This window comes from Aythya ferina, assembly GCF_964211825.1.
Source record: "Aythya ferina genome assembly, chromosome: 1".
Taxonomy (NCBI): Eukaryota; Metazoa; Chordata; class Aves; order Anseriformes; family Anatidae; genus Aythya; species Aythya ferina.
In genome coordinates this window covers 135,539,305-135,565,964 of record NC_140296.1, presented here as the reverse complement: position 1 = coordinate 135,565,964, position 26,660 = coordinate 135,539,305, and the positions used below count along the sequence as shown (strand labels likewise).

General features: G+C 38.4%; 1 protein-coding gene across 1 annotated transcript in view; it reads right to left on the bottom strand.

Annotated features, from left to right (window-relative positions):
• LOC311430426 (uncharacterized protein) overlaps positions 1-26,660 on the bottom strand; it is a 56,623-nt gene that overhangs the window by 12,161 nt on the left and 17,802 nt on the right. Inside the window, exon 5 of the mRNA XM_084506976.1 lies at positions 7,419-7,536. Within this exon, the coding sequence (XP_084363102.1) occupies positions 7,419-7,456 (38 nt within the window). The 5' untranslated portion in view covers positions 7,457-7,536. The remainder of the gene's footprint in view (positions 1-7,418; positions 7,537-26,660) is intronic.

Genomic DNA, 26,660 nt, shown 5'->3' with positions numbered 1-26,660 from the left:
CTTTAAAATCACAACAAATGCTAAACAGTGGAATTGGGTGTAACATACTAATAGAGATTTCTTAGATCTTGACTTTTCTTATGGAAGGGTATATTATGAATATTTGGGTAGAAGAAATCAAGAAATTAAATTCTACACTGGAGGTATTTTGTTATTTTTAAACATTCCTGGACCATTCTAAATTCATAATCATGCATGCACCTTCACTCATCCAAAATACTGACTGCACTGAAGGATCACACCCACACTGCTGAAACAGGCACTTTCGTTTCCCAAATGGTTCTACAGTTGCAGTAACTTCTTCTTATACTTGCACAAAATTTTTATGGGCCATGTAGATTGGCAGTGTGAATTTATCACTATCCATACTTGCACACACTGCACATACCCAATTAAAAAATTGTAGTCAATACTGTAAGCAACATTATAAAGTACAATAGGTAAGTTAGGTAAGAAGAGGAAACACGCCCTTGACTTTTTTTTATCATACATGTATGATCATACCAACAAGGCTATATACACTCTGCTGACAAGTGCCATTTTAAAAAGACAGTCTAAGCAATGTTAAAAACTCTTTGCCCTCTTCCGGTCGTTCAAGTCTGCTATATCACTCTTGTTTTAGTACTAGTTATGACAGAATTCAAGAACCAAAGAATAACTTAGCTTTGAAGGGACCTCTGGAAGCATCTAGTCCAACCTTCTACTCAAAGCAGGTCTGATTAGATCAGGTTTCTAAGGTCTGTATTCAACTGAGTCTTAGACATCTCCACGGGTGGAGACCAATAGCCAATCTGGGCCCCTGTCCCCATGTTTGACCACTCTTTGGTAAAAATTTTTTCTTTATATCTGACTAGAATTTTTCATGTTCCAACTTGCATCAATTAGCCCTCATTCTATTACTGTGCACCTTTCAGAAGAGTCTGGCATCATCTCCTTACCCAGCAATTAATCAGATAGTTGTAGACAGCAATAGGTCTCCCTTTTGCTATTTCTTCTCCAGCCTGGGCAGACACAGCTCTCTCAGCTTCTTGTTCATCATGTGCTCCAGCCCTGGTGAGCCTGGCAGCCCTCCACTGAACTCATGCTATGATGGTTGGCATCTAGTACTAGGGAGCCCAAAACAGGAGACAGTACTCTAAATGGAGCCTCATGAGTGCTAGAAAGTGAAGAGGATTGCTTCTCTAGAACTGATGGCTATAGTCTTGCTATTGCAGCTCTAGATGCAAGTTGGCTCTGCTGGAAGGGCACGTGGCTGGCTGATGTCCAAGTTGTGTACCAGAAACCCCAGATACTTTTCTACAAAACTTCTTCCTACACAGCTGACCCCCAGCCTGTATCATTATTGTCTCACTGATGGCAGTATATACACCACTTCTCAAATTATCAAGATTACTTTTATTTATCTATGTACATGTATTTATATATTTTTAAATTTGAAAGACCATCTTATCCTAGGCCTCTATCGGCCTTGAAGTACCATGCATAAAACAGTGTAGGAATGTGAATGTACAGCAAATGTATGTCCTATTACCTCAGCGTTTAATGCTATACATCTAAAACCCTTCATAGGGCTGGAACACTCCTAGGAAGACAGGCTGAGAATTCGGGTTGTTCAGCCTGGAGAAGAGAAGGCTCCAGGCAGACCTTATAGTAGTCTTCCAGTACCTAAAGGGGGCATACAGGAAAGCAGGAGAGGGACTCTGTCAGAGAGTGTAATGATACGGCAAAGGGTAATGGCATTAAGAAGGTAGATTTATATTATATATAGGGCAGAAATTCTTTACTCTGAAGGTGGCGAGGTGGAACAGGCTGCCCAGAGAAGCTGTGGATGCCCCATCCCTAGAAGTGTTCAAGGCCACACTGGATGGGGCTTTGAGTAACCAGGTCTAGTGGGAAGTGCCCCGGCCCATGGCAGGGGGGTTGGAATTAGATGGTCTTTAAGGTCTCTTCTAACGCAAACCGTTTTATGACAGGACTGCTAGAACAGTGTTTCCACTCAAATCTTAAAGAAGCTTTAGTTTATGACTAGGTAAGTCTCGACAGCAGCATAAAAAAAATTACTTTTGCATAAGACTGGCTTGGTTCAGTGGTCCTATCCTTGTGCATCAGTATTTCACTTTCAGTGGAATAATTTTAAATTAAATCAAGAACGATAATCATATTTTACTATCATTTACTTCTTTATATCCTCTGCCACTAGAAATAACCTTGAAAAAAGATATCCAGCCCCAGCTGTACTATTCTGGGAAAGTTTAGATTTAGATGAGAACATTTAAGCTTGTAACTACATGTTTTTTTTTTTTAAGCTTAATTCAATAGAAGTAACTGGTTCAACTTGGTTTCTGCTCATTAAAGAGCAGTTGGAAGGAACTGGTTAATCATTGTTTGCCATCTTCTTTAGAGAATCAACACTACAGACTCTTCTTTGTAGCCAACGTAAAACCACAATGCTCAAAGAGAGCAGAAGGAAAATACTGTTTTCAGCCACATTTTTTTTTCAGTGCACACTAAAATGGTAAATATTCTGTGGTTAACCCCCTCTCAGTCTTTGACAGCACTTTCCTCTGGATGGTAGTCTCTGTGGTACATACCACGTCATTTAGCAGTCACTATAAAGGTATAGCAGTAGTGCTGTGGAGAAGCATTAGTGGTCTGCTCAGTAACAGCTTACTCATGGACAGCTAACCTATGAAACCACAAGGCCACCTTTCAGAAGGAGGTCAGAAGGCTGCAAGCCACATACAAGATGCCACCTGTGAACTTTGCTGCAAAACACATTGTTACAACACAAATTTGCAAAAATATTAGCAACATTAGTAGTTTCAGCTTTTTTGCCATTTCTTTACTAGCAAACTGTTCATGTGCACTCCTCATCAGATTTCCTGGCCAAAAGCTCCTTTCTCCCAGTTCTTTTAGTTTTGCAGTTATCTCAGGTAAGCTCCGAATTCTCTAAAACTGTCCAGGCTATTTTATCAAAACCAGCTCTAAGTTCTTATAATCATAAAGGCCAAGACTTAAAATGCTGTATGAGTCAGGAAAATCTAAAAGAATTTGCCTCCTTACAGCGAAAGAGAAAATGGAAGAATAAAATTGGTGACTATCCATGCTACTTTCTGGCTTATCTTCCCCACCTGGTAGGACTGACAAGGTCTGTGTCATAGAGAGGGAAGCAAGTTGCCATTTTTAGATTGCTTTTGGAATCCACAGTCTTCCACAAAAAAAAAAAGTAATTGTTTCAAAATGAGGAAAACTATATGTGAATGATGTAAAAATATTCCACTTAAACACAGAAAGATTGCTGGGAAAAGACACTTCATAAATTGAAGTTTTATTAGAATACACACTGCTAACAACTGGCAAAAATATCAGAAGAAATGCTAAGCATGAGGAAATCAACACCGCTAGCTCACACCCCTATCAAAGATCTAGCACTGGGGGCCATAAGTCGGGTTATTAAAGTCTTTTTTCAAGATTGATTAAAGTTCATTTTAGTAACATTAGCAGGGAACCCTGGCTCAAATGATCTTAATATTGAGAGTGCTAAAGATTGCAGTCTTCTAGCAGAAAATAAAAGTGCGTTCCTCTAGGCCTTCTTGCAAATACAGAACTCACAGCGCATTCAATCATTAGAAAGGCCTGTCAGTGGAAATATTTTTCCTTTAAAAAATCTCATAAAAAGAACACTAGGAAATGTTCTTTCTGACTTCCTCTTTCTCAAGCCATAAACTTTAATCATCCTCTTTCTCTTAGCCGATCTCCTGAGATATATTAAACTGCAGAGACCTGCTCTTACAGATTTCTGAGACCTGCCAATGTTTTGTACAACTGGTACCAACAGAGATCTTAAAAGGGGATCATCCAGTAAACCTTTGGATACTTCAGGGCTCAGGACCCAGCATTGTTTAATGTGCACTAGGGGATTTTCAAGAGAGAACTATTGGGAGTCCCCCTCTATTACAGCTTGTAGCAAGACAAAGAAAGATTTAATGAGGACGGTTCATGGAAGAGATGTATGGTTTTCTAAGAATTTAGAAAAAAAGTCTTCAGAATGGGGAAAAGAGTGAGGTGGGAGGAAGATATTCAGAAACTTGAGAGAGCTGTATTCATTTCACAATAGAACAACAAATTTTCTTCATCCTCTTGTGCAAATAACCTGATAAGGATTTTAGAAAAATGACAGTACTCCTGCATTCAGATGCTTCAGTAACTAGTTAGACTTTCAAAGGCAAACTACAAACCAGCTGTTGGTCTACCTGGAAATGTTACAAGATGAGCTGAATGCTTTTAAGTATTCGGTTTAGACTGTCCAGGCTATACATCTTAAAATATTCACATCTGTGTTTCACTTCCACACCTGTAAAATATTATGTTCCTACCTTTATGAACTGAGGAGAACAAATTTGTAATGTCCATGAACCAGCTTCGAGAATCTTCAGTGATAAGATCACATCAGTATGTAGACTGACGGGGGAAATCTGTTTCCTGGGGACACACATCCTACTTCTGACTTTGAATTGTAAACCTTGAAAGCACAATCATGAGATGCAATGGTAGGATAGGTTGTTGTAAACTCTGCAGGGAGTCTAGCCTCTGGGCCAGTTTTTCACAGCTTTCTTTAAGTGAAAGAAGTGTCCCTTTTCACATGTGTCTGTGTTGAGTTCAACTGTTCACTGTGCATGTTATTATACTGTATCATATTATAAAGCAGAGGCATTTAGATCAAGATCTGATTTGTCTTCCTAAACTCAGCAATGCTCTTTGACTGCAACAGGATACTCAATCAAATAATTCAAATCCTTGTTTTGAGAGATTTAGATTCTATGTCTATATGGACATCATAAACTATCTTTAAACTCCTAAAAATGTCTTAAAATTCCCTGCATCTACTCATTAAGGTCTGTAGCTTGCTTAAAACCTAACTAAAAGATTTGGGCTTGCATGCTTTAGGAATAATGTATCAATTCTCAAGACCAAAGTCCTGGTACTCCCAGATCATCCTGGGAGCTTAAAAGTAGCATTCCAACAGAAGGAACACAGCATTTCGTGAATGTGTTTTCCCAGAGCCATTTGGAAACACTTTAATTCACTGCCCATAATGATGATATTGGCACAGGTGGTGACCTGAAACACCTGCAAAAATCCTCTTTCATGCCTCAGCTGGATCCAGCAGATGCTGGAAGTAAAAGGCCAGGCCAATAGGAGTGTAACACACAGTGACTCCACATTCTGCAGCCATTTTTTTTCGGAGTTATTGTTACGTTTGTTAAATTTAAAAGGCCCATCAGGAAGTCCTTTCAACAGCTTTCTGCAGACATATACAAGTAAAATGAAATCAGATTACTAATGCTAGAATACTATCCTTAAACCAGGCAGGAATCAGGCACGCTAAAATGTAAGTTACGTATTTTCAACCTTAATCTATGACAAGACACAGCTATATAGGGCTGCACTCTTGTAGACAACTCAAGGAACACATAAGAAGTCCATACTCGGATATTTTCTTATGGATAGATCTGCGTGAACGTCTTTGGTTAATGATCATATATTTTATATATATTTTCCACTAAAAATAGCAGCTATTAATGTAGCATTCAACTCATTATCCATACTCTCTACATCACCGCATCAACATTTTATTTGAAGTATTAGTGATAGCATCCCATCAAAATTTAATAGCAACTGTCTACAGCTGAAGCATATTAACTCTTGCTTTCACCCGTAGTTATGATTTATTTTTCTCCTTTTAAAATGCTAATGATATTAAAAATAAAGTACCTTTCTACAGCATGACTCAGAAATGCATAATATTCTTTTCTTCAACTCATGGTAAAGGAAACAGGTACAAGCAAAGGCAAAAGAATTCTCTATTCTAGTCTATAGCTTTATACTGAAATCTTACGTGTCAAATGAACAGGGCTTTTAGGGAAATGTCAGCAACTGTAACACTTACATAAGATACAGTTAGAAAAATATTTTGCAAAGAAAAATGACAGTTTCTTTCACATGAGAAGATGATTTATACTTCAGTTTTAGAACACAAGCAGTCAACATGTGACCTGACATTTGCTACAGGAATTAAAGAGACGTTCAGCAAGATTACAAAAGGAAAAGCAGTAATCGTCCTACACCAGCAGTTCCTCTCTGTACTAGGGAAAGACCTCAGCATTAAGCAAAAATAATATTAATAATTAATAATAATTATTATTATATAATATTTAATAATAATAATTATCATCATCATCATCATAGAGAGGTCACAATAACAGATCTCCCTTTTGGCATTTCATACTAACTTGCTCGATTTATGAAGGCCATCTGGTGCTGTTTATGCTGGCCTTTTTTGCATTGTCTCTTATTTTGTTCTTTATGGATGAGCATGATTCACAGTTCACATTAACTGTGTGTTTTAAGTGACTCTGCAAGAGAGTATGACTGTTAAAGCTGTGTGTAAAGAATGCATAGCTGTTGATGTACACATATATGTACATATAAGAATATGGTGAAAAGATCACCAAATGCGATTATTTTGGATGTCCAAATAAGAAAGACAGCAGGTCAGATGAGCTATTATATACTTCCTATATGACTTGAAATGATTACATGAGCCCTTTGGGGCTCATTTTTATCACTTGTTAAATCAAGTTCATAATTCCCTATCTCACAGTGATACTGTAAGGCTTGTTCATTAATGAGTTAAATTCAATGCTGGGCAGACGGTCAATACAAATTTTATGCATCACTGAAGTACCATTTAACCTCAGATCTTAAGTGGCATATAGCCTTTTGCCAGCCTCTTAGCAGCCACTGTATAAATATTATATATTCACATTACTGAAAATATTTGAGGGATATGAGTTGTCAGTAGTGCTGATTTTGCATTCCTCGAGTTACAAATCTGCAGAACAACAGATTCTGAGAACACATTCTTCAGAAGCAGTGCAAAACACGTGCTAGCACATCTCTTTGTAGTGGTTATATATACAGAAGAGGAAATAGTGTAACTCCTGCACTGAGTGTCAAAGTGCAGTGATTTAAATGAATCCATAAAACAATTATTTTAAATAATCCTGCAAGCCTCAGGAATGACCATTGATAGTATCTGGAAGGATTTTTCTGGTGTTGGGAGAAGGGTTGTTTTCCTGGCCTCTGCCAAAAACACAACTCATGGATGTGACTGCCTCTTACCTCTAGAAATTACAGCTACAATTCAACACAGTAATGACTTTAAAGATGTACCTTAAAGATACTTATAAAGATATATGCATACTCTGGCAATCAAACAAAAGAAAAAAGTTCTTTTCAAAACACCTTTTTCAAGGTTTCAGAGGACTATTTTTAAACTTTATTGCCAGAATTAATCTACCATGAAGACCTACATGCCGGCAAGAAATAACCTCCAGTGTGATTGCTACACACACCTTGTAATTTCCTTTGCATAGGTGACCATCCTTTGCATAGGTGACCAATCTTCACATCTTTCCTCTTCTAGCTTGGTTAGCGCTCATCTTACAACTTGGTTCCCCAATAAGTCATTCTCTGTTTCAAAAAGGAAGAAAGAAAAAAAAATATTAAAATATGTAATCATTATGAGGTGAAAAAGTGAGAAACTGACATACAGATAATAAATGCAGGCTTTCCAAAGCCTTTTCTATATTCAAGGAATGTGCTTCAGTAGAAGGCCAGTATCCCACTTCAAACTTATTTTGAAAGCCTCAATTGAGGGTAAGTGAGGTATTAATGGCACTTTGTTGATGGATGACTTTACCCACAGGAAAGTACTATGAGTTTAGATTACTAAAACTAATCAATTTAGCTGCTACTAATCTTGAAAGCTTCAAGTAAAATAGCATCCCTTACTTTTACAGCCAGGTGATTTTAAAGAAAAGTTATCAGATACATTTTTTTCAATGTTTACTCCTGAATATTGGACTTGTTAGCAATCATTTGAAATTACTATGCCTACTGGTAGGAGAAAGATTAACTGCGCTCTGACTAATCAACCAGGCAAGGACATCAATACATTAGGTATAAATTAGTCATAACATGTAGTATTCAGTAGCTTAGTCTCAGTAGTGAGTGATACTAGTATTTTCTGGATAATGCATTTATATAATTAATACCTTTGAAAACACTTTGTAATCATACCTAGATATAGAAACCACTAATTACACATAAAAATACATATAATATAGTGAAATAACAATCTTTGTTTTCTTGTATTGTGATAGTGATAGAACTACTAGGAATGTGACACAACACTAGATAAATTATTCTAGGTAATGCCCTAAGAAGTGAGGCTATGATTGTTCTCTGCCTGTTCACCAGACTGCATTCTAATTCTATTCACTTATTATTGATTCCTGTTTTCTTCAGCTAATTCTGCTACTTTTTTGAAGAAAGGTTACTTTTACCCACAATGTCCTTTAAATTTGCATACATACATCAGCCCACCAAACCTCCTTGAAAACTGATTTCCTCCAAAGAGAGATTGGAGAGATTGGAATCCTCCCATTTTGGCATTTCTCTGCCTATGACCACCATAACATGCAAGTGCCTCACAGCTCCTGCTGCACTCTACCCTCACAATTTCACAGCAGAAAAATTATTGTCTTTGCTCATGAAATAAGAAGATGAAGAGAGAGAAAAGATGTACCTCATCTAACTTTAGGCACTTAACTGTCTAATTAAAGAGAATAGAATCGTATATCGCGTCAGTTGGTACAGGGTCCAGGGCAAAATCTGTAGTACATGTCTAACATACGTAACCTGAATCAACCCCTTAGGAGTCTCTCTCTTTTTCTGTCTTCATACCAGCAGCTTAGGAACAGCAATTACCTACACATGCACCTAAGCTGTATCTAAACTCAAGTCAATATACCCTTCACTACAATGCAAAGAGGTAAGTCCACTAATGACTTAATCACAGAACCACAGAATTGTAGGGGATTGGAAGGGACCTTGAAAGGTCATCGGGTCCAACCTCCCAGGTTCTGGTAGGCATCCAGACGGGCCTTGAATATCTCCAGAGAAGGAGACTCCACAACCTCTCTGGACAGCCTGTTCCAGTGCTCCGTCACCCTCACTGTGAAGAAGTTCTTTCGCGTGTTGGTGCAGAACTTCCTGTGCTCTAACTTGCAGCCATTACCCCATGTCCTGTCCCCACAAACCACTGAAAAGAGGTTGACCAAATCCCTCAGTCTCCCACACCTTGGGTATTTATACACATTGATGAGATCCCCTCTCAGTCCTCTTTTCTCCAGGCTCAGGTCTCTCAGCCTTTCCTCATAGGGAAGATGCTCCAGGCCCTGGACCATCTTTGTGGCCCTCCGCTGGACTCTTTCCAGGAAATCCCTGTCTTTTTTGTACCGGGGAGCCCAGAACTGGACATAGTACTCCAGGTGAGGCCTGACCACGGCAGAGTAGAGGGGGAGGATCACCTCCCTCAACCTGCTGGCCACGCTCCTTTTAATGCACGCCAGGATCCCATTTGCCCTCTTGACCACCAGGGCACACTGCTGGCTCACGGTCAATCTGTTGTCCACCAGGACCCCCAGGTCCTTCTCCTCAGAGCTCCTCTCCAGCAGGTCATCCCCCAGCCTGTACTGATATGTCCGGTTGTTCCTTCCCAGGTGCAGGACTCTACACTTGCTCTTGTTAAACCTCATTTGGTTTCTTCCTGCCCATCTCTCCAGCCTGTCCAGGTCTTGCTGAATGGCAGTACAGCCTTCTGGCATGTCAGACACTCCTCCCAGCTTTGTGTCATCGGCGTACTTGCTGAGGGCAGACACTATTCCCTCATCAAGGTCGTCAATGAAGATGTTGAACAAGATCAGACCCAGCACAGACCCCTGGGAAACACCGCTAGTCACAGGTCTCAGCTGGACTCTGCGCCACCCATCACCCATCATCACCTGAGCTGACAGAGCTCGGTCGGTCAGCCAGTTCTCAACCCACCTTACTGTCCACTCCTCTATCCCACACTTTCTCAGCTTTGCTAGCAGGATTGAGACAGTATTGAAAGCCTTGCTAAAGTCAAGGTAGATGATATCCACTGCTCACCCCTCATCTACCCAGCTGGTGATGATGTCATAGAAGGCAACGAGGTTGGTTGAGCACGACTTCCCCTTGGTGAATCCATGCTGAGTAACCTTTTCTTGCTCATAACCTTTTCTTCCAATTGCTTGGAGATGGCATCCAGAACAAGCTGTTCCAACACCTTTCCAGGGACAGAGGTGAGACTGACTGGCCTGTAGTTTCCCAGATCCTCCTCCTTGCCCTTCTTGAATATTGGAGTGACACTGGCTATCCTCCAGTCTTCAGGCACCTCTCCTGTTCTCCAGGACCTTTCAAAGATGATAGAGCGCAGTTTGGCAATCACCTCTGCCAACTCCCTTAGCACACATGGATGCATCCCATCGGGACCCATGGATTTGTGTGCGTTGAGCCCACTCAGATGCTCCTGAACCACTCTCTCGTCAACCAGGGGGGAGCTCTTCATTTCCCAGACCCTTTCTCCTCCCTCCAGGGTCAAGGAGTCCTGGGGGGGAGTCCTTGAAGCAAAGACTGAAGCAAAGAAAGCATTCAGTATCTCTGCCTTCTTGACGTCTCCTGTCACCAGGACACAGCATCCTAAAGATTAGAGTTTGAGTTACCCACTGTCAGATACCTGGCCATGGAATGAAATATAATAAGGCATCGTATTTCTCCATACAATCTACAGGGAGAGCTAACGATTTCAGATTGGCATCCCCATTGTGGATATTAGATAGGTTTTCACACCAATGTCTATTCACTGTTACAACCCTCTCTTTCCGTGAAGATATCAATCATGTTAATGTTATGTTTCTATAATTTTTTTTTCTTTTTGCATTGTGTCCCAAACTAATTTTCAATTTTATTTTGACCTGTATCATTATCGCTCTTTCATTCCACAGTTTACCCTATATGCCTCTCAATTTTTTCCTTTGGTAAGATTTTTATCTCTTTTATTGCTGCTTCCATAGTTCACCTAAGTAGTAAAATAGTCTGGCTTATTTTTGTCAAAGCCAACATCATAGCAATGCTTAACTTTGCTTTTGTGGTCAGAGATCAGCTCCTCTTCTTCTACTCTTTTGGTGACACAATACTTTGCTCTCTATTTAACTTACTCTGAAATGTGCTAGTACATCTGTGTACCATTCTGCACAGCTGAAATAATTTATTTAAATTGTCACTTGGTTTATTAATAAAGAGGAAAAATGCATGCGTATATTTTTCCTTAAAAAAGAATACAGGTACTATACAAAATGTATATCATATAGTCCTTACCCCCAGTCAAACCATACAGCAAATGGGAACCCACAGACAGCAAACAGTCCAGACACAAGATGGGACAGAAATACGGCAGATAAAGAAATGCTTCAAACTTGACTGCCTTAAAGCTTTATAAAGAATATGTGTTGATATAGTGCCATACTGAGATTTTATAGACATGGTTTGCAGACTGTTCCATTAATACAGTATACTATAATCTTGCAGATGTTTAGGCATGAAAAACTTAGTCATGTCAGTATTTTCATGACCAGGTCTTAAATTCCTTCTTGAGAGAGTTAATAAGAAACCACCTCACTCCTATATTCATAATCAAAGAGCAGCAGTTGCCAGATATTTATTTTCTTGAAGCATGAGAACGTACAACAAGAAACACCATATTAAACTTCTGTCTGTTTTCTGATAACGCATTAAGTCTATGTTTCAAGGCCTTCAAGGACTTACTTATATATTTAATTCAAATTAAAATTTTCTATGTATTGTTCTGAATTGGGACATTACTGAACATCAGATACATTGCTTCCTGATCAAAAAATACTATGTTCTTATCATTATCATTGCAAGTAAAAGCAAAAAAGAGAAGGCAAACAGCAGGAGTGTGCAGTATTTGAGATAGTAAAGTGATACAGCCTGAAAGCCAGGAAACTTACAATAATGCGTATCTGGAAAAGAGAATAAAATTGATTGTCCTTTGTACTTAATATCTGCACAAGGAGGTAGTTAAGCTGTTCTACACTTATTTATATCTGAAGTCCCAGAGCTGGTGGTGGTTCCTCCAAAGCACCAAAAAAGGGTGCTGAACACAACCTCATGGATTAGTAGCTGACAGTGGAAATCAGTGTACCTGTTTTAGCTTAAACTGAGAATATTTTTGAAGGTCATTGGGACAAGCCATCCTTTTAACATGGCAGATTTCAGTAACGCGAGCTTTTGGCTTCCCTGCTGTGCACAAACTTTTACATTTCCTGTCTTTTGCTTTTATTTGTTTATTATGTGCTTAAATCCATATTTTAAAAATATCTGGGCTAATTTATCAGTTTGGTCACAAAGGTATTTTTAATAGTAACTTATAGAAAAAAAGACTAAAATAATAGGGGGAGGGAAGGATTGTGTACAATCTGAAATACTGTTGACTTTATGTATGATGTAAAGAATAGTTTTTCTTTTTTTTTTTTTCTTTTCTTTTTTTTTTTTTTTTTTTTTTTAACTCTGCAAGGTTAATCCATCCTTTCTTGATAACTGCTACTGTTTATAACAAGGCATATGGCAAAAAAAAAAAGAAGAAGAAAGCATCATGCATGTTCAATATATTATAGAAATTAAACCTGATGGTGGCCATTTTGTTCAGTTAATTAGCAAATTAAAGATGGCTAGTTTGTTCACAACAGCCTGAAACAGCAACCTACACCCAGAACAGGAACCCATCAAAATGTAACTCAGGAGAACAAAAACACCCTTGGATAATTGTACATATTGTAGTGAGTATAAAGGTTTAAAAATAAGTTTATATCCTTGATCCTGATGTGAACAGTTGCTTTAAAAGTCTACTTTAGGACTATATGTTTTTAAAAACAGACGAAGAAAATGCTCTGGTTTGTGACTTGAAGCATAGCTAGTCCATTTCAATGGACACATGCAGATACATCAGAACATGCAGATACATGCAGAGCCACACTCAGCTCCTCCTTTTTAGTTCATGGTTTTATGTACTTTTCAGAAATAATGATGGAAGTGCAATGCGAAATGCCAGATATGTTGTATAACTAACACATACCGCCCACTAAAATGGATAAGCCACAGTTCACAGCACAGTATTGGAAGATGTTCATTTATGGACGGAAAGGAGAGAGTATCTTTGTAATTGATTAAAAACAAACAACAACAACAACAACAAAACACATCACAACAAGACTGACCAGAACACCGTTGTTATTTCTTTTTGTCTTTGTGAAGAGTAGCTTCCAAGCTTTGTTTTGTTTTGTTTTTTTTGAGGACTTGACACCAAGAACAGTAAGTTTCAATTTACATTAGCTCTCAGCTTTCTTTCAGAAAGCAGAACTCCATTTCTTCACTTTTACTTGAATTATCTCCTCCATGCAGCAGAACATTAGTGAGCAGCAGTTTAAAGTGAGCAGACTATTGCATTTCACAACTTTCACAGGTTCTTCTTTTCCCTTCTCCTTCTCCCTGTACTGGCCAGACTCCTGACTCACCTATTTTGAGGTATTTTATAATTTTTCCTCTCCCATATCCAAGGCTCCCTGTGTATGCTACCTGATTAATGAACTGAAAATACTTACTTTTCTAAAATAAAAAATGCTAGGATTGATATGAATAACAAATTTGTACAAAGAACATGCTCTGAGTGGTTCTCTTTAGGGAAATTTTTCTTTTCAGAAACAAACAATATCAACATAGCTTGTAGCAATTGGGTTTCAATTTAATCTAGTACATCACATGAAAGTTTCACAAAGTCATAGTTTGTTGATTATCTTCCCATAGAAAATCTCTTGCTTCAAATAAATAACTACTATTAAGAATATTAAAATTCTATTAAAAAGAAATTCCTGAACTTATCCAACTAATAACACTCATGTGAAAGAATCAAAATGCTCATTTCTGTTTCACGTGGACTAAAGAATTTGTTCACTGAGACCAACTGTGGTTCACTTAACCAACAACCTAACCACAACTCGAAGTACAGATCTGTATTACCAATTACAAAGATGTTACCCCTACTGTCATGACCAGAATGGAGTTTATTGCTCTAAAATGGTTTACTAATACTTGCTATTTTGAGAGAGGAGTCTGAGTCAACGAAAAGTGATTTGAGCTCTAAATGAGCCATTTGGTGACCTCAGTGTCAGGTTTCTGAATCTTATACTTTTGTTATTTAACTTTACAGAACATTATTCAGCTTTCAAGAAAAGTAGGTGTGATCTCCTAAATATATCTTGGGAAGCTGTAACCCATTTCTAATTAACCTGTTCAAGATAATCTCAGCGGAAGTAAGAAAATGTCTGAAAAGCAGAAAAGAGCATTTGTGGTCAAATGCATTCACATGTCTGACATTTCAGATATGAACCCTACTAAAATGCGGTACACAATGCTCAAGTAGGACTTCCATGAAGTGGCACTGCTAATCCCATTTAGGAAAGTGCTGGCTATGAATCTTTTTTGGAATAAGCACTCTGATGTTTGCTCAAAGACATAATGGATGTGGGACAGCTATAGGCTGCTTCCTACACCTGTTAGCTGTGTGGTCTGACCAAAATTGTGCAACCTTACTAAAACACTTCACAAAAGGAAAATTTTTGTGACATGTCATTGCTTCTATCAACTACAAAAAATGCTTCTACAGTCAAAATCCACAAAACACCCACAGATACTAAAATAATTCCTGTACCATGAGTACTGTGTTCAGCTTTGGGCCCCTCACTACAAAAAGGACACTGAGGTGCTGGACCGTGTCGTTAGAAGGGCAACAAAACTGGTGAGGGGTCTGGAGAACAAGTCTTACAAGGAGCGGCTGAGGGAGCTGGGGTAGTTTAGCCCAGAGAGGTGTAGGCTTAGGGGCAACCTTATTGCTCTCTACAGGTACCTTAAAGGAGGCTGTGGCGGGGTGGGGATTGGTCTATTCTACCATGTGCCTGGTGACAGGACAAGGGGGAACGGGCTAAAGTTGCACCAGGGGAGGTTTAGGTTGGATATTAGGAAAAACTTCTTTACTGAAAGGATTGTCGGGCATTGGAATGGACTGCCCAGGGAAGTGGTGGAGTCATCATCCCTGGAGGTCTTTAAAAGATGTTTAGATGTAGAGCTTAGTGATATGGTTTAGTGGAGGACTTGTTAGTGTTAAGTCAGAGGTTGGACTAGGTGATCTTAGAGGTCTCTTACAACCTAGATGATTCTGTGAAGAACGGGTCTTATTCCGACATAAAAAGGAAACTATAAAGACAAACCAAAACCATTACATAAAGAAGCAAGTTACTAAAAATATTTAAGACAGTTATTAACTGTATTTGAGCAATCTTCTATTTACTGTCATTGAATATGAAAGCTCATACAATGAGATCATTTGCAAATGGCTGGGATGTGTGGACTTAACCCCAGACACATTTAGTGTTTGACAAGATGTATGGTGCAGGTCCATAGGTTAAAATAAGATTTTAGCATAAGAATCCACTGGCCAATCTTCATACAGACCAAGATGATTTCTAATATGCCGTGTGACTAACTTGAATAACCGCACCACTTCTGCCTGTTTATTGCATATACATACAATTTTTAGTTTATCATATGTATGCATATCATACAACTTTTTAATTTATGCTAACCACTGCTGGAAACATGTCAGTAGGCCAGATAGACTTTTGGTCCATTCCAGACTGGGAATTTTTAAGTTCTTAGGATTTTTAGCTGAGGAAACTGTGCTTCCCAAAGTTGTGCTTAATATAAATGCATATAAAAGTTTCCAGATATCTCTCAGGCAGTAATAATTCAGAATCAACTGCTGCAACAGAATACAAGCAAGACCATCACTGAAGATGGAGAAATGCTAAAACTGAAGTACAGTTAATTCAGTTCCTATAGTGCCTCTCTGATTCACTGCAGAGCAGATTTCACAGCAGAACTCGGTAGCCATAAATACCTAGTGCTAGGATTCATACCCTATTGAAATTTTATACAGAAAAGGCTTTGGAAACAAAAATAAAACAGACATTATAACCTGTGCATTGAGAAAACAATTATGGAAACTGTGAATGCAATAGCAGGTGTGCCTGCTTACAGAAATGTCGTCCTACACATGGTGTAACAAGTAGCCACACAACTACCAGAAGTGTGTCCCGTGACCAACCCCTGCGTGGCTAGGAGTGCCTTGCTGACTCCTGGGTGCGAGTACCAGAGCATCAATGTTTTGCAGCATCTTTGGACATGCCTGGGGGGCTACCATGCTTTTCTCGAGAGCTGTGTGAAGCAAACTTACTGCCCCTTTTGCAAAATATGGCAAGGACCTATCAGAGGTATTGACACAACTGATTCCCTGTGCACTGGTAGGGAAAATGAAGCTAGGCAGCCAGAGGGAACATGGCGCAGTGGGTTTTCTAAGGCTTTGTTCCTATGCTGAATCAGCAGTTGTATCTTATACCACTTTTTTTTTTTTTTTTTTTTTTTTTTTTTTTTGTGTGTGTGTGTCTTTAACAAAGAAGATATGTAACTTCTTGCGTTAAAACCCTATTCTGGAATGTACTGAACAAATAGGTCATAAAAGAGGGAAAGTTCAGCTTAGAGTAATTTTACTGTCAAATGATTTCTTAGAACTCAGAGCCAAAACAGGTAACAGCCCTAAGGAAGTGCTGCATTTTTCAAGGAATTTCACTCTAAGAGGAGTTAAACTCCATACACAAAAATGAGAGTTAGGGTTTGGGGATGAAGTTTTGGGAGCAGACTTCTGTCAATCAAATAAAAATTTCCCCCATGTTTGTCAATGCAATTTCCTTCATCGATACCTCATAAAGGAGTACTTAAAGAAATGTATACTTAATGAGGCTATGCACTAATGAGGCTAATTCTGTATTACAAAGTCTGGCTTAGTCAATGAATCTTTCAAACTATCTAACTTGAAAAATAGTGTTTGGCAAAGTCCACTGACATCTGCCACAACTTTATTTAGCCTTCTGCATTCCCTGGAGGTACTGCATACAAGTTGCTCTGCAGTACCACACTGGAGCAACTGCAGACAGAAGGGTATGTAGACAGATATGCAAAGTGTTTAAAATAGGAAACACAGGCTCTGTGCTGGGGGCTAGCAAAACAGGTGTATATATATTGGGAGCTTACATTAATGAGGCTTCTGTTACACATGCACAAGGCTGCCGGCAGCCTTTTCAGAAGTAGATAGGTATTTTGGTTAAAGTCAGACGGAGTAACCTCATAGTAACCTCTAGTCTGGCTCACAGTCACTAGGGAGGATTCTGAAGGACTGTTCCTTGGTGCTGCCTTGATTAGATTTCTTCCCATAATACATCCAGTGTTTTTGCTCAACAAACCTTACTGACAGTTGAATCAAGAATAAAGAGTGAGGGGGGAAATAAAAGCTGATCTCCATGTGAAAACAGGCCATAAAATTAACAAGGTTCTCAACATGGAGTAATTCTGTCTGCTTTATTGTGGTTAGAAAATCAGTGCCGGTAAAATAAAAAGTAAGCAAGCAAGGAGGAAAAAGCAAAGTAAAAAAATCCAGAATTCATGCAATGTCAAAATTCAGCATTTAAACACATAATACCTAAGAAATCTAAAAACGTAACTTTCCCTACTATCATTTAAATGTTTCCTTGTCCACATACTGTACATGCATCATTTTTGTATACCAGTTATGTTGTCAAACGCACGTCTTCCACAATCTTTTATGGTGCTGTGGAAAAGTTAAAATACAAATTTCCTAATTTCCACATGTTGCAGCATCAACAGTGCACAGAGAAAGCATCTTCATCAAAACTAACAAATATGCCACACATATTTAAATAAAATGTGGATGATAAGCCAAGACACAGCAAGTCTGCAGTGGAGTAATTTTTCTTCTAAGAATGTAAGTACTTACATATGCTAGGGTATAATAATCCCTCACACCCAGAACACACTCTAATTGAGTTGCTGGATACTGCAGGTGCACAGTTGTCCACTGGATGGACACTGACTTATTTCAGTGAAAGCTGACTGAACCTGTCCAGTAGGAGACACCTTGAATGCACAATACTTTAATCACCACTGTAAACAGACTTTCACAGAATTTTTTAAAGTGAATGAGAATTTGTAAATGCAAAGATTCTTCACAGAAGTCTCTCTTTTTTTTGCTGAATTCTTCAATAACACTTTAGTCTTTTGCTTTTTGCAGCATGCTAATCTGACTCCTCCAAAGAGAGCTGATATTGCCTGTACAAAAGGTTAGGCTGCTAGGAAACCAGGAACTTGCAAGGTTTGTTTTTGCCTTACCAACAATTTTTGCTAGAATGATCCTTAGCTACTAAAAAAAGAAACCAAACCCCAACTCGTCATCATTGGAAACACAGCTATAACACTGAGTGTTGTAAATAAGCAGCCCATTCATTTAAGAAGGGAACACCATATTCCATCACTAATGAATCATCTAAGCTGTGAATAACAACTACAACACTCACCTACTTGGTAATTCATGGAAGAAAAAAATATGATTTTTCTAATGTAAACATAACCTACTACAAAGTATTAAAGTAGGAAGGATGAATAGGACTGTCATGACTTCAACTATCCACAACGCATGAAGAATGATGAAGCAAGTAAATTAGGTATTTTATAATATCTAGAGTAAGATAGGAACATAGGACTGACTCAATAAGGCATAAGAAAATACACAAAGAAATCATTTATATCTTCTCTAATATGAAAAGTGCTCTCAGAACGATCTGTTATCCAAAAGCAATCCAAATAGATAGGAAGACTGGTACAGCATACACAATAATTTTTGAAGTTTTATAGCTGTATCTGGATACTAGACCAGATCAAAACTCTATCTACTCAAGCTACAGACATTATTATAACTGGGCCCTGATGAAGCAGAAGCGAAACAAATGCTTCTTGCTACATGAAAACATGTGTCTAATATCAAGGGGAAACAATAGTAATGACTGGCATTTGTTCAGGGTTTTCTCCCTGAGATTTTTTAAATTAATGATTTTGGTGAAGTAATGCTGAAAAGCAAATAATCAGATAAAAAAATACCCAATTAAAAAGTCACCACCACAGGAAGCCTAACACAGCCAATGCTGAACGTTAGCAAGCTTTTTTACTTCTGGAAACATAGTCACTGCAATTTTTACAATTTTGTTTAAAAAACTGATGTGATCATCTCTGACCCTTTGACATTAACTATGGGAAAGGAATGAAAGCTAGCCATTCACCTGCCACTGGCTTACATTCCTAGCCAATGTTGATCTGTAGAGACCTGCTGAGTGTCCAAACACTGTGCAAACTAATTGCTTGCAAAATCCTGGCAAAAACTTGAGCTCTACATTCAAAAGGGGAAAGTTCTTACTTAACTTAAAACAAAACAAAACAAACAAACAACAATAAATAAATAAAGAAAAACAATTACAAAATAAACCCAAGCATTTCATTAAAAAAACATATTTTTTTGTGGAAGTTCTTTATGTGTTTTGGAGCTTCAGATAATTGTTTAGTAAATATATTTTGCACAAACAGGACTTTGAATATTCAAATACAATTCAAACTTTTGAGTGCCATGCACCTTCCATACCTAACATCTTCTCAGAAAACACTTAGAAAAAAAAAAATCAAGACATTTGATTGACACTCCACCATGACAGCCTGTCCTCTACCATTCATACAAGTAAAGCATGGAACCGTATGATGAATATCAGAACATATATTATCAGTATACCCTTGTATACCCCAGTCTTTCATTTATGCCATAGTTATTTTGTTATGATGAACTAAAAACATATAATTTAAATTTATGACATACAAAGGTACAATCAAATACAAAAGCATAATGAGCATCAAAACCAGCAAAACTAAACTATTTCTGCAAACATCTGAGAAAGGCATTTTCATATGGAAACAGAGACTGTGAAATTTTGCAGGGAATCTACACAGTTTTTCATTCTTTCTGCTGCCCTGTCAGTCAGGGTGAGAAACTGTAGGCCTTTCTCTTCCTGCTTTGGGTAGAATAATAGTCAATTGTCCTTAGATTATCTAATGGACCTCAGCTGAGAGACCCAAACCCAGAGTTTTCTACCTGTTCAGCTACCGTATGCATTGTTCTGTATGCATGCTCTCTTAAGAGTATATCATTTCTATTAATTCAGAACAGGCATATTCTTGCCAGCATTGTCCTCTAAAGTTTGTATGTGCTCCCATGTGCCATGAGGGTAACAAAAACAACAGTGCAAGTCCCACTTACATGTCAATTTGTCAACACAGAATACAGTTTGCTATATTATATGAATGAGAAGGAGGCAAGTCACAGAACATGTGGATAACTCACCCCTGAACACTTCAGCCACTGTGCAGACAGAAAGCCTGCCTTCCCTCTCTTTGAGTGTCTGCCTACAAGCCACACTCTTGGTGGCTTACACACAGTAATGTGATGTAGTAGAGTTCAACTAAAAATAGATGGCAACAAAGTTCTGCCAAAAGAAGTGTCTGCTCTGGCTCATTCCACCAGCAAATGGTGTTTGCAAAAGCTATGTGTGGAACCCTGTATGGCTGCTTTCCAGATGTCAACATAGCAGACACATCTCAAGGAAGAAGAAGAACATGCTTGCTGCCTATTAAAATGAAACATGCAATGGGAATGGATCGAGTGGATCCAGTCCTTTGCTGCCATAAACAAACAAGAAATGCAGGCCCTCCTGATTTCTACTTAAAAAAATTCTTCTGAGATACTGCCTAAGATATGAATTTTCAAAGCGGGAAATACTTTAAATAAGTCTTGGCATCAACGATCATATTATGCCTGCTGAGACAGCTGTCCCTAGGAAGGATGACTTTATATGTAGAAATCATGAAAAATTGCAGTTATAAAATCATAAGGCTAAGAAGTACTGTCATAAGCTGCCTTGCAGTTCCAAGGTGTCTATTTTTGTAATTAATGGAAAAAAAAACACTTACTGATCCCCTAAGGAAGCTAATTTGAGACCCTGCATAAAAAATAGCTTACTGTAAGAGGAAAGCAGAACTTACTAACTCCTAGTTATACCTTCAGAAAATTGACTAGAAATCCAGATGTCTTATATCTGTAACCTATGATCTGTTTCCAGATCATTCATTCCTTTGTTGCTAATTTCACCTCAAGTGAACTTCCTTTGCACTGAGTTACTTTTTGTTTTTTATACTTGTCGAAAATACTGTTCAGCTGAAACCTAAAATACCTTTCAGAATTTCCCCCTTTACTGAAGAGGTAACAGAAATGCTTGAAATTAACTCATAATTTATGAGAGATGATTTTGGGCAGAGAGTGACTTGGAAGTTCTCAGACATTATGACCAGAATAAGGGGGAAGACACAGGTGTGCAGAAGTGCACAGGCATTTAAAGGAAGGTTTTAATGGAATTAAAACCGCAAGTTAAAGAATGAGACCTGCAGAAGCTTGGAAGCCCTTTCTGTACTTGGAACACCAAAGATGCTCCAAGTTTTGGACTCTTCTTTTACCTGTGCAACTAGATCTGGCACCATCCCGCAACCTAAGGCAATAAAGGATTCACAAACTGGGCAGACTTGTGCTTGAGTCTGCAGAGAGGCTTGATCCAAACCACATGCATTTGTTGTCCTTACTATTCATTGACAGCAGAGGGTTCAACACATCTTTCTTCAAAATCTAACATCAACACATTTTGATCTTCAGTGCAGTATTTAGGTGAGTACACCAGGACTGCAACATATAATGGATAAAGCTCTCGAAGGAGGAGTATTTCATAGATACAGAAAAAAAAATAATACCAAATGAAAAAAAATCAGAAATCAATATAAAATCTGACTTAAGTGCCACAGGATTTCCATTCTGTTCAACACAAACAATGAACAAATACTAGAACAGTGGCAGACAAAAAACAGAGTGAGTTTGTGAAATGGAAGCTGGCCGAGATGCATGTGGAACATGTAAATGAAACCACTGGTAACAGTTGATACTAACTCTTTTGTTATACCTATATACAGTTAACTTTACTTAAGAAACTCCCCACAGTGACTGTGCAAAGTACAGCCCTGACTTTGATTTAAGAAAAAAACCCACACCAACAAAACAGAGCAGCAACGGTAATGTAAATGAGGAAAAGGCAAATCATCTACATATCTTCTCTGCCTATGAGTGCTCTTCAGAAACAAACAACAACAACAACACAGAAAAACCCAAACCTGGAAGAAGTACTCTCCTGGAGTACCTAAGAGAGAACTAATACAGACTGGCAATGACTTCTGCAGACATAGAGGCCTGCTGGCATGGAGAACTCTTGGCATGACAAGAACCTGAAGAGACAATGAAAAAATGAAGGATGGTCCAGCACAATGGTCCTATCAGTTCGATGACTGAAAACATCATTGATTCTTGCTGATAGTTAAAAAACACAAAGCCTTTGATCAATACATTGGGTGAGGCTCAGTCTCAGAAAGTGAGTGACCGAAGAAAAGGCTCACTTTTGAGAGAATCCACATGTGAGTAAAAATGTAGATAATATGCTTATATAAGTATGCTCTCATTGTAGTTAGTTATTCTCTGAATATGGGGCTGATGCTTTTACATTCAAGTATTTAAAAATCCTCCCAGTTAATACACCATTAACATGACTGAGTCATGTAGTTCACATTTTTATTGCTAACAGTGATAGGTGATTTGGAGTGCATGGGAGGAACTTCAACCTAACTTATAAGCACTAATGATACAGAAGCATTAATCCTTATTTTGCACGTGAAGAACATATGCATAATCAAATGCTGTGCTTTTGTGTGCATCACTGAGGCAGAAGCAGAGACTGAACTTAAATTACCTACAATCTCTATTACATCCATATGAACAGCTTTCTGAAAGAGCACGGTAGACATATAGGAAGCTGTCTTGAGAAAAAAAAATGGAAAGAAGCAATTTTCAGTGCAATCCTCTTAAAAGAAGGTCAAGCATCTGAATGTACTTCCTACCCCACAAGACAACAACAAAACCCAAGAAAGCCCAGAATATGCAGTTTTTCTAGAGAGATCTTCAGTCAGTCTGTGACTCCTTGCTCAGTCTATGACCACATTCCTTACATGGCAACTGGTCTTGTTTAAAGGACTTAGTCACTATTACACAATTCCAGATTTTTCTTGCAGCTTTGAGATTTTACTGTACATGTATGGGTGAGGAAGAAAAAAAATGATTCTATAGAAGCAGTTTCACATGCTTTATTTTCACTACTGTATACACTGCTTTCTGAGATGTTTGGCACTAAAGGCACAATGTATTAAAATGATTGATTGATTGCATTTTAAAAATAGAAGTACTGTTCTGATACTGGGCTTAACTATTATCATTAAGATACGGAAGAATTTTAAACAGCTTTGAATATATACCCTCCTGTGAATGTAAGGAGTCCTTCCCCATCCCCCCTTGCCCATGTTCTACACACAAAAAGGAGTTTTTCATACAGGAAGCACATAAATTCTAACTGCACTCCTCACAGAGTTAGCACCCTGTCCATAGGACCACAGTAACAATTCTATAGTATCCTTTCAATTTCCGCTGTGCATTTTCAGTTTGCTTTCAGCAAACTTGGAGTCTCCCTTCCACCCCTTCTTCTTAACATTATATGTTGCTCTATGGGAGAAGCTTAATGATAGCGATTTTGAAGGTCCTTATTTTTAAACATCCTATATATTCTAGATCTAATCTCTGTTACTGAAGGGGCTGTGAAACATATTCAGAACAAATAGCATGATTTGGTGGCCTAGTGCAATGCAAGCAGGTTCTGATTCAGAGCCGGGTTAGCAACTGCAGATACAGGGAGATCCTGCCAGCAGCATGTTCATGCCAATAGAAAAGAACAGTTGATGGCATCTGCCCAAGGTCAGCTCCTCAAATTCGGGAGCTGGTCTTCTTCCAGACACTGTAAAGTCGCTTGTTTAAATGCAGCCAGTCGGCAACAATTAAGCATCTAAATAAAACATGCAGATTTTGTACTCCTTTTGAAATCTCCTCCATGCCATGCTGTTTATTTTCTATTTCTCACAGTCTTCATTATCCAACAATCAGGCTACAAAATGGCGGTCAGAGTGAGGCAGACATTTTGTAACTGTCTCATTAAAACCTAAATGCAACAATGGAAAAGCACTGAATGAAAAGAAGAAATTTGAGGAGCCAAAAGAAGCAGGTAACATTACAGCTACTGAGCTTTTAAGCAGATCCTTTATCTTCCTTTGCAGAAAAGTTGAAACAAAGCCACACTGAGACGCAACCTGACCATATTTAAGCCCCATGCAGGTAAAATATAGTCTAGCACGGCCTTTTTTTTTTTTTTTTTTTTTTATCTTGAGTAGAGCTTTTCACCTATCGAAGCAAAGGCTCTTCTGCGTTCCTATCTACTGTGTACCATATGGATTCAAGACCACCCATTGACAGTGACTCAGTTGCTATAATCCTAACCACATTCTTCCCTTGAAAGTCCAGACACTAATGTTTTCTATTACAGCTCCAGGAACTTTAAAATGCTCAGCATAGCTTTTAAAGCACTTTCACCAAGAACAGCAAACGAACATTTAAAGGGAATCTACCTCTGTCTCTGCAGATAACTTTTCATTCTAGTGTATAATAAGCTAGGAATAGCAAAAGCAAAAGAAGGTAACACCATAGCAAATGAAAGCAAAAAAAAAAAAAAAAAAAAAATCCAAAATTTAATAAGCACCTTTTTTTTTTCTTTTTTTTTTTTTTTTTTCCAAAATTGTGTGCCTACCAGACTGTTCCTAGAGGTATTAGTGACTGATGCATCCTAGGAAACAAATATGCAAATCTTCAGGAAAAAAACTGCAGAGCACATGCAACTTATTAAAGATTTAGGTACCTGCCAAATTTTAGGTTTAAAGATTCAGACATTTAGACATTTTTATACTGCTCCCTAAGGGAAAGAAACAATAACCCAACCCAACCCAACAACAAAAAAACTCAAACTACAACTTTTAACAACAACAAAAAAATATATATATGTGTTCTTGTCATCCTTCTATAAATCAAACATGGTTGAGGGAATTTTGCTTACATTGTTTCCTGACAGAAAACAAGCAAAAAGACCGGACTAATATTATGTTTGAAAATGGGGATATAGTTTAAAAACACTATTATAGAACAAAAAGTTGTTATTCATTTTAGTGTATTTCTGACTTTGATGTATCTGTAATAGATGACAAAAAGAGCAGGTAAGGCATAACTACAGAGGCTTGTCAACATCACAGGCATTATACAGGTATATTGACATTAGAAGAGGCTAGGCTAAAGCAACATCTCTCTGTTTCTGCTTCTCTTTCCTTACAAAGACTTGCACTCCGGCATAACACTTGACATTCAACAAACCAAGTCACAAAGCAGGCAAGGAAGAAGGTCAACTGAATGGGAAGATATGGCCAGCACTCAGAAGCCACAAGTTAGGTCACCATATCTGGGATGCAGGCAGCAGAGTGAACCAGCTACCTGGATGAATAAATAGCCTGTGGAGGCATATTTTTAAACTTTGTCCCTTGGTGGTAAACAGGAGGAAGCTGGTGTGCCTGGCTGCATTGAAAGAAAACTACTCTGAACCCCCAGAGACAGGGAGGTAAAATGTTCTCAGAAAAAGGAAGAATTTAGCCTACAGTTTACATATGACTGTGACAAATCTACCACTAACACTGTGTCTCTCTGTGCCTTTACATGTCAGAAATTTCCAACCTACACTGAACCTTCCAAGTAAGTAAGAGATAAAGCAAGTGAAAGGAGATTTGTTTGGGCTGGCTAGACCTGTAGTGTATATAAGAGGACAGAAGGAGAATTATTACTGCAGTCTGTACCCTCATCTGAGACAGAGCCATCCGGGATGGGCATATGTGCAATGCTGTTAACATGTGGTGGAGGTCCCACTCCAAACGGTGCTGCAGTCAGCCCTGTGAGAGACGCGTCTGAAGAGCCCAGCTGCTACACAACCCCCTCAGCACTCCAGTGAAGGCTGGGTCTTACAGCACAATATAGCCCTCTGTGTTTTATGAGAGATGTTATTTCCCTGAGACATTTATTTTGCAGCGTCCCGTATCTTTGCGGTGGGGCCAGCAATCTGCCACACTGCTGTGACAACAGGTGGGACAGCTCTTTCAAAACTTGAACCTGCCAAAATAAGCATGGCTGCCAAGCTTAGTACACAATTGCTGTGTTCAAAGGTTATGAACCATCTCTAAACCCACTGATTTAAAGGCTACATGGATTACATTTGTGCTTTGCTTTTCTTAAAAAACCCCAAAATCATGGAAATAATTTTGAGTTTTGTTACAAACTTGAAAACAGGCCAAAGTTCATGAAGAAGTTCCCTAAGGGTTGTGATCCTTCAGAGGATCTGGGGTGGGAGAAAAAAGGTTTGAGTTAACATAAGGTTTCACACTGGAAGTGTGGGAAACTCGGGGTTTCACAAGATTTCCTTGCAAAGCCAGGTGAAGTTCAGTGGTTTCTGTGATATTTCAGAAAGAGTGTCTGGGTTCCTTTAAACTTGAGGCTCAAAGCAGAATCCAGCAGCTGCAAACTTAAACACAGCAAGACAAAGATTAAGAAAAAAATGTTTGCATGAGCTCCTGGGAAATGAACACACTGA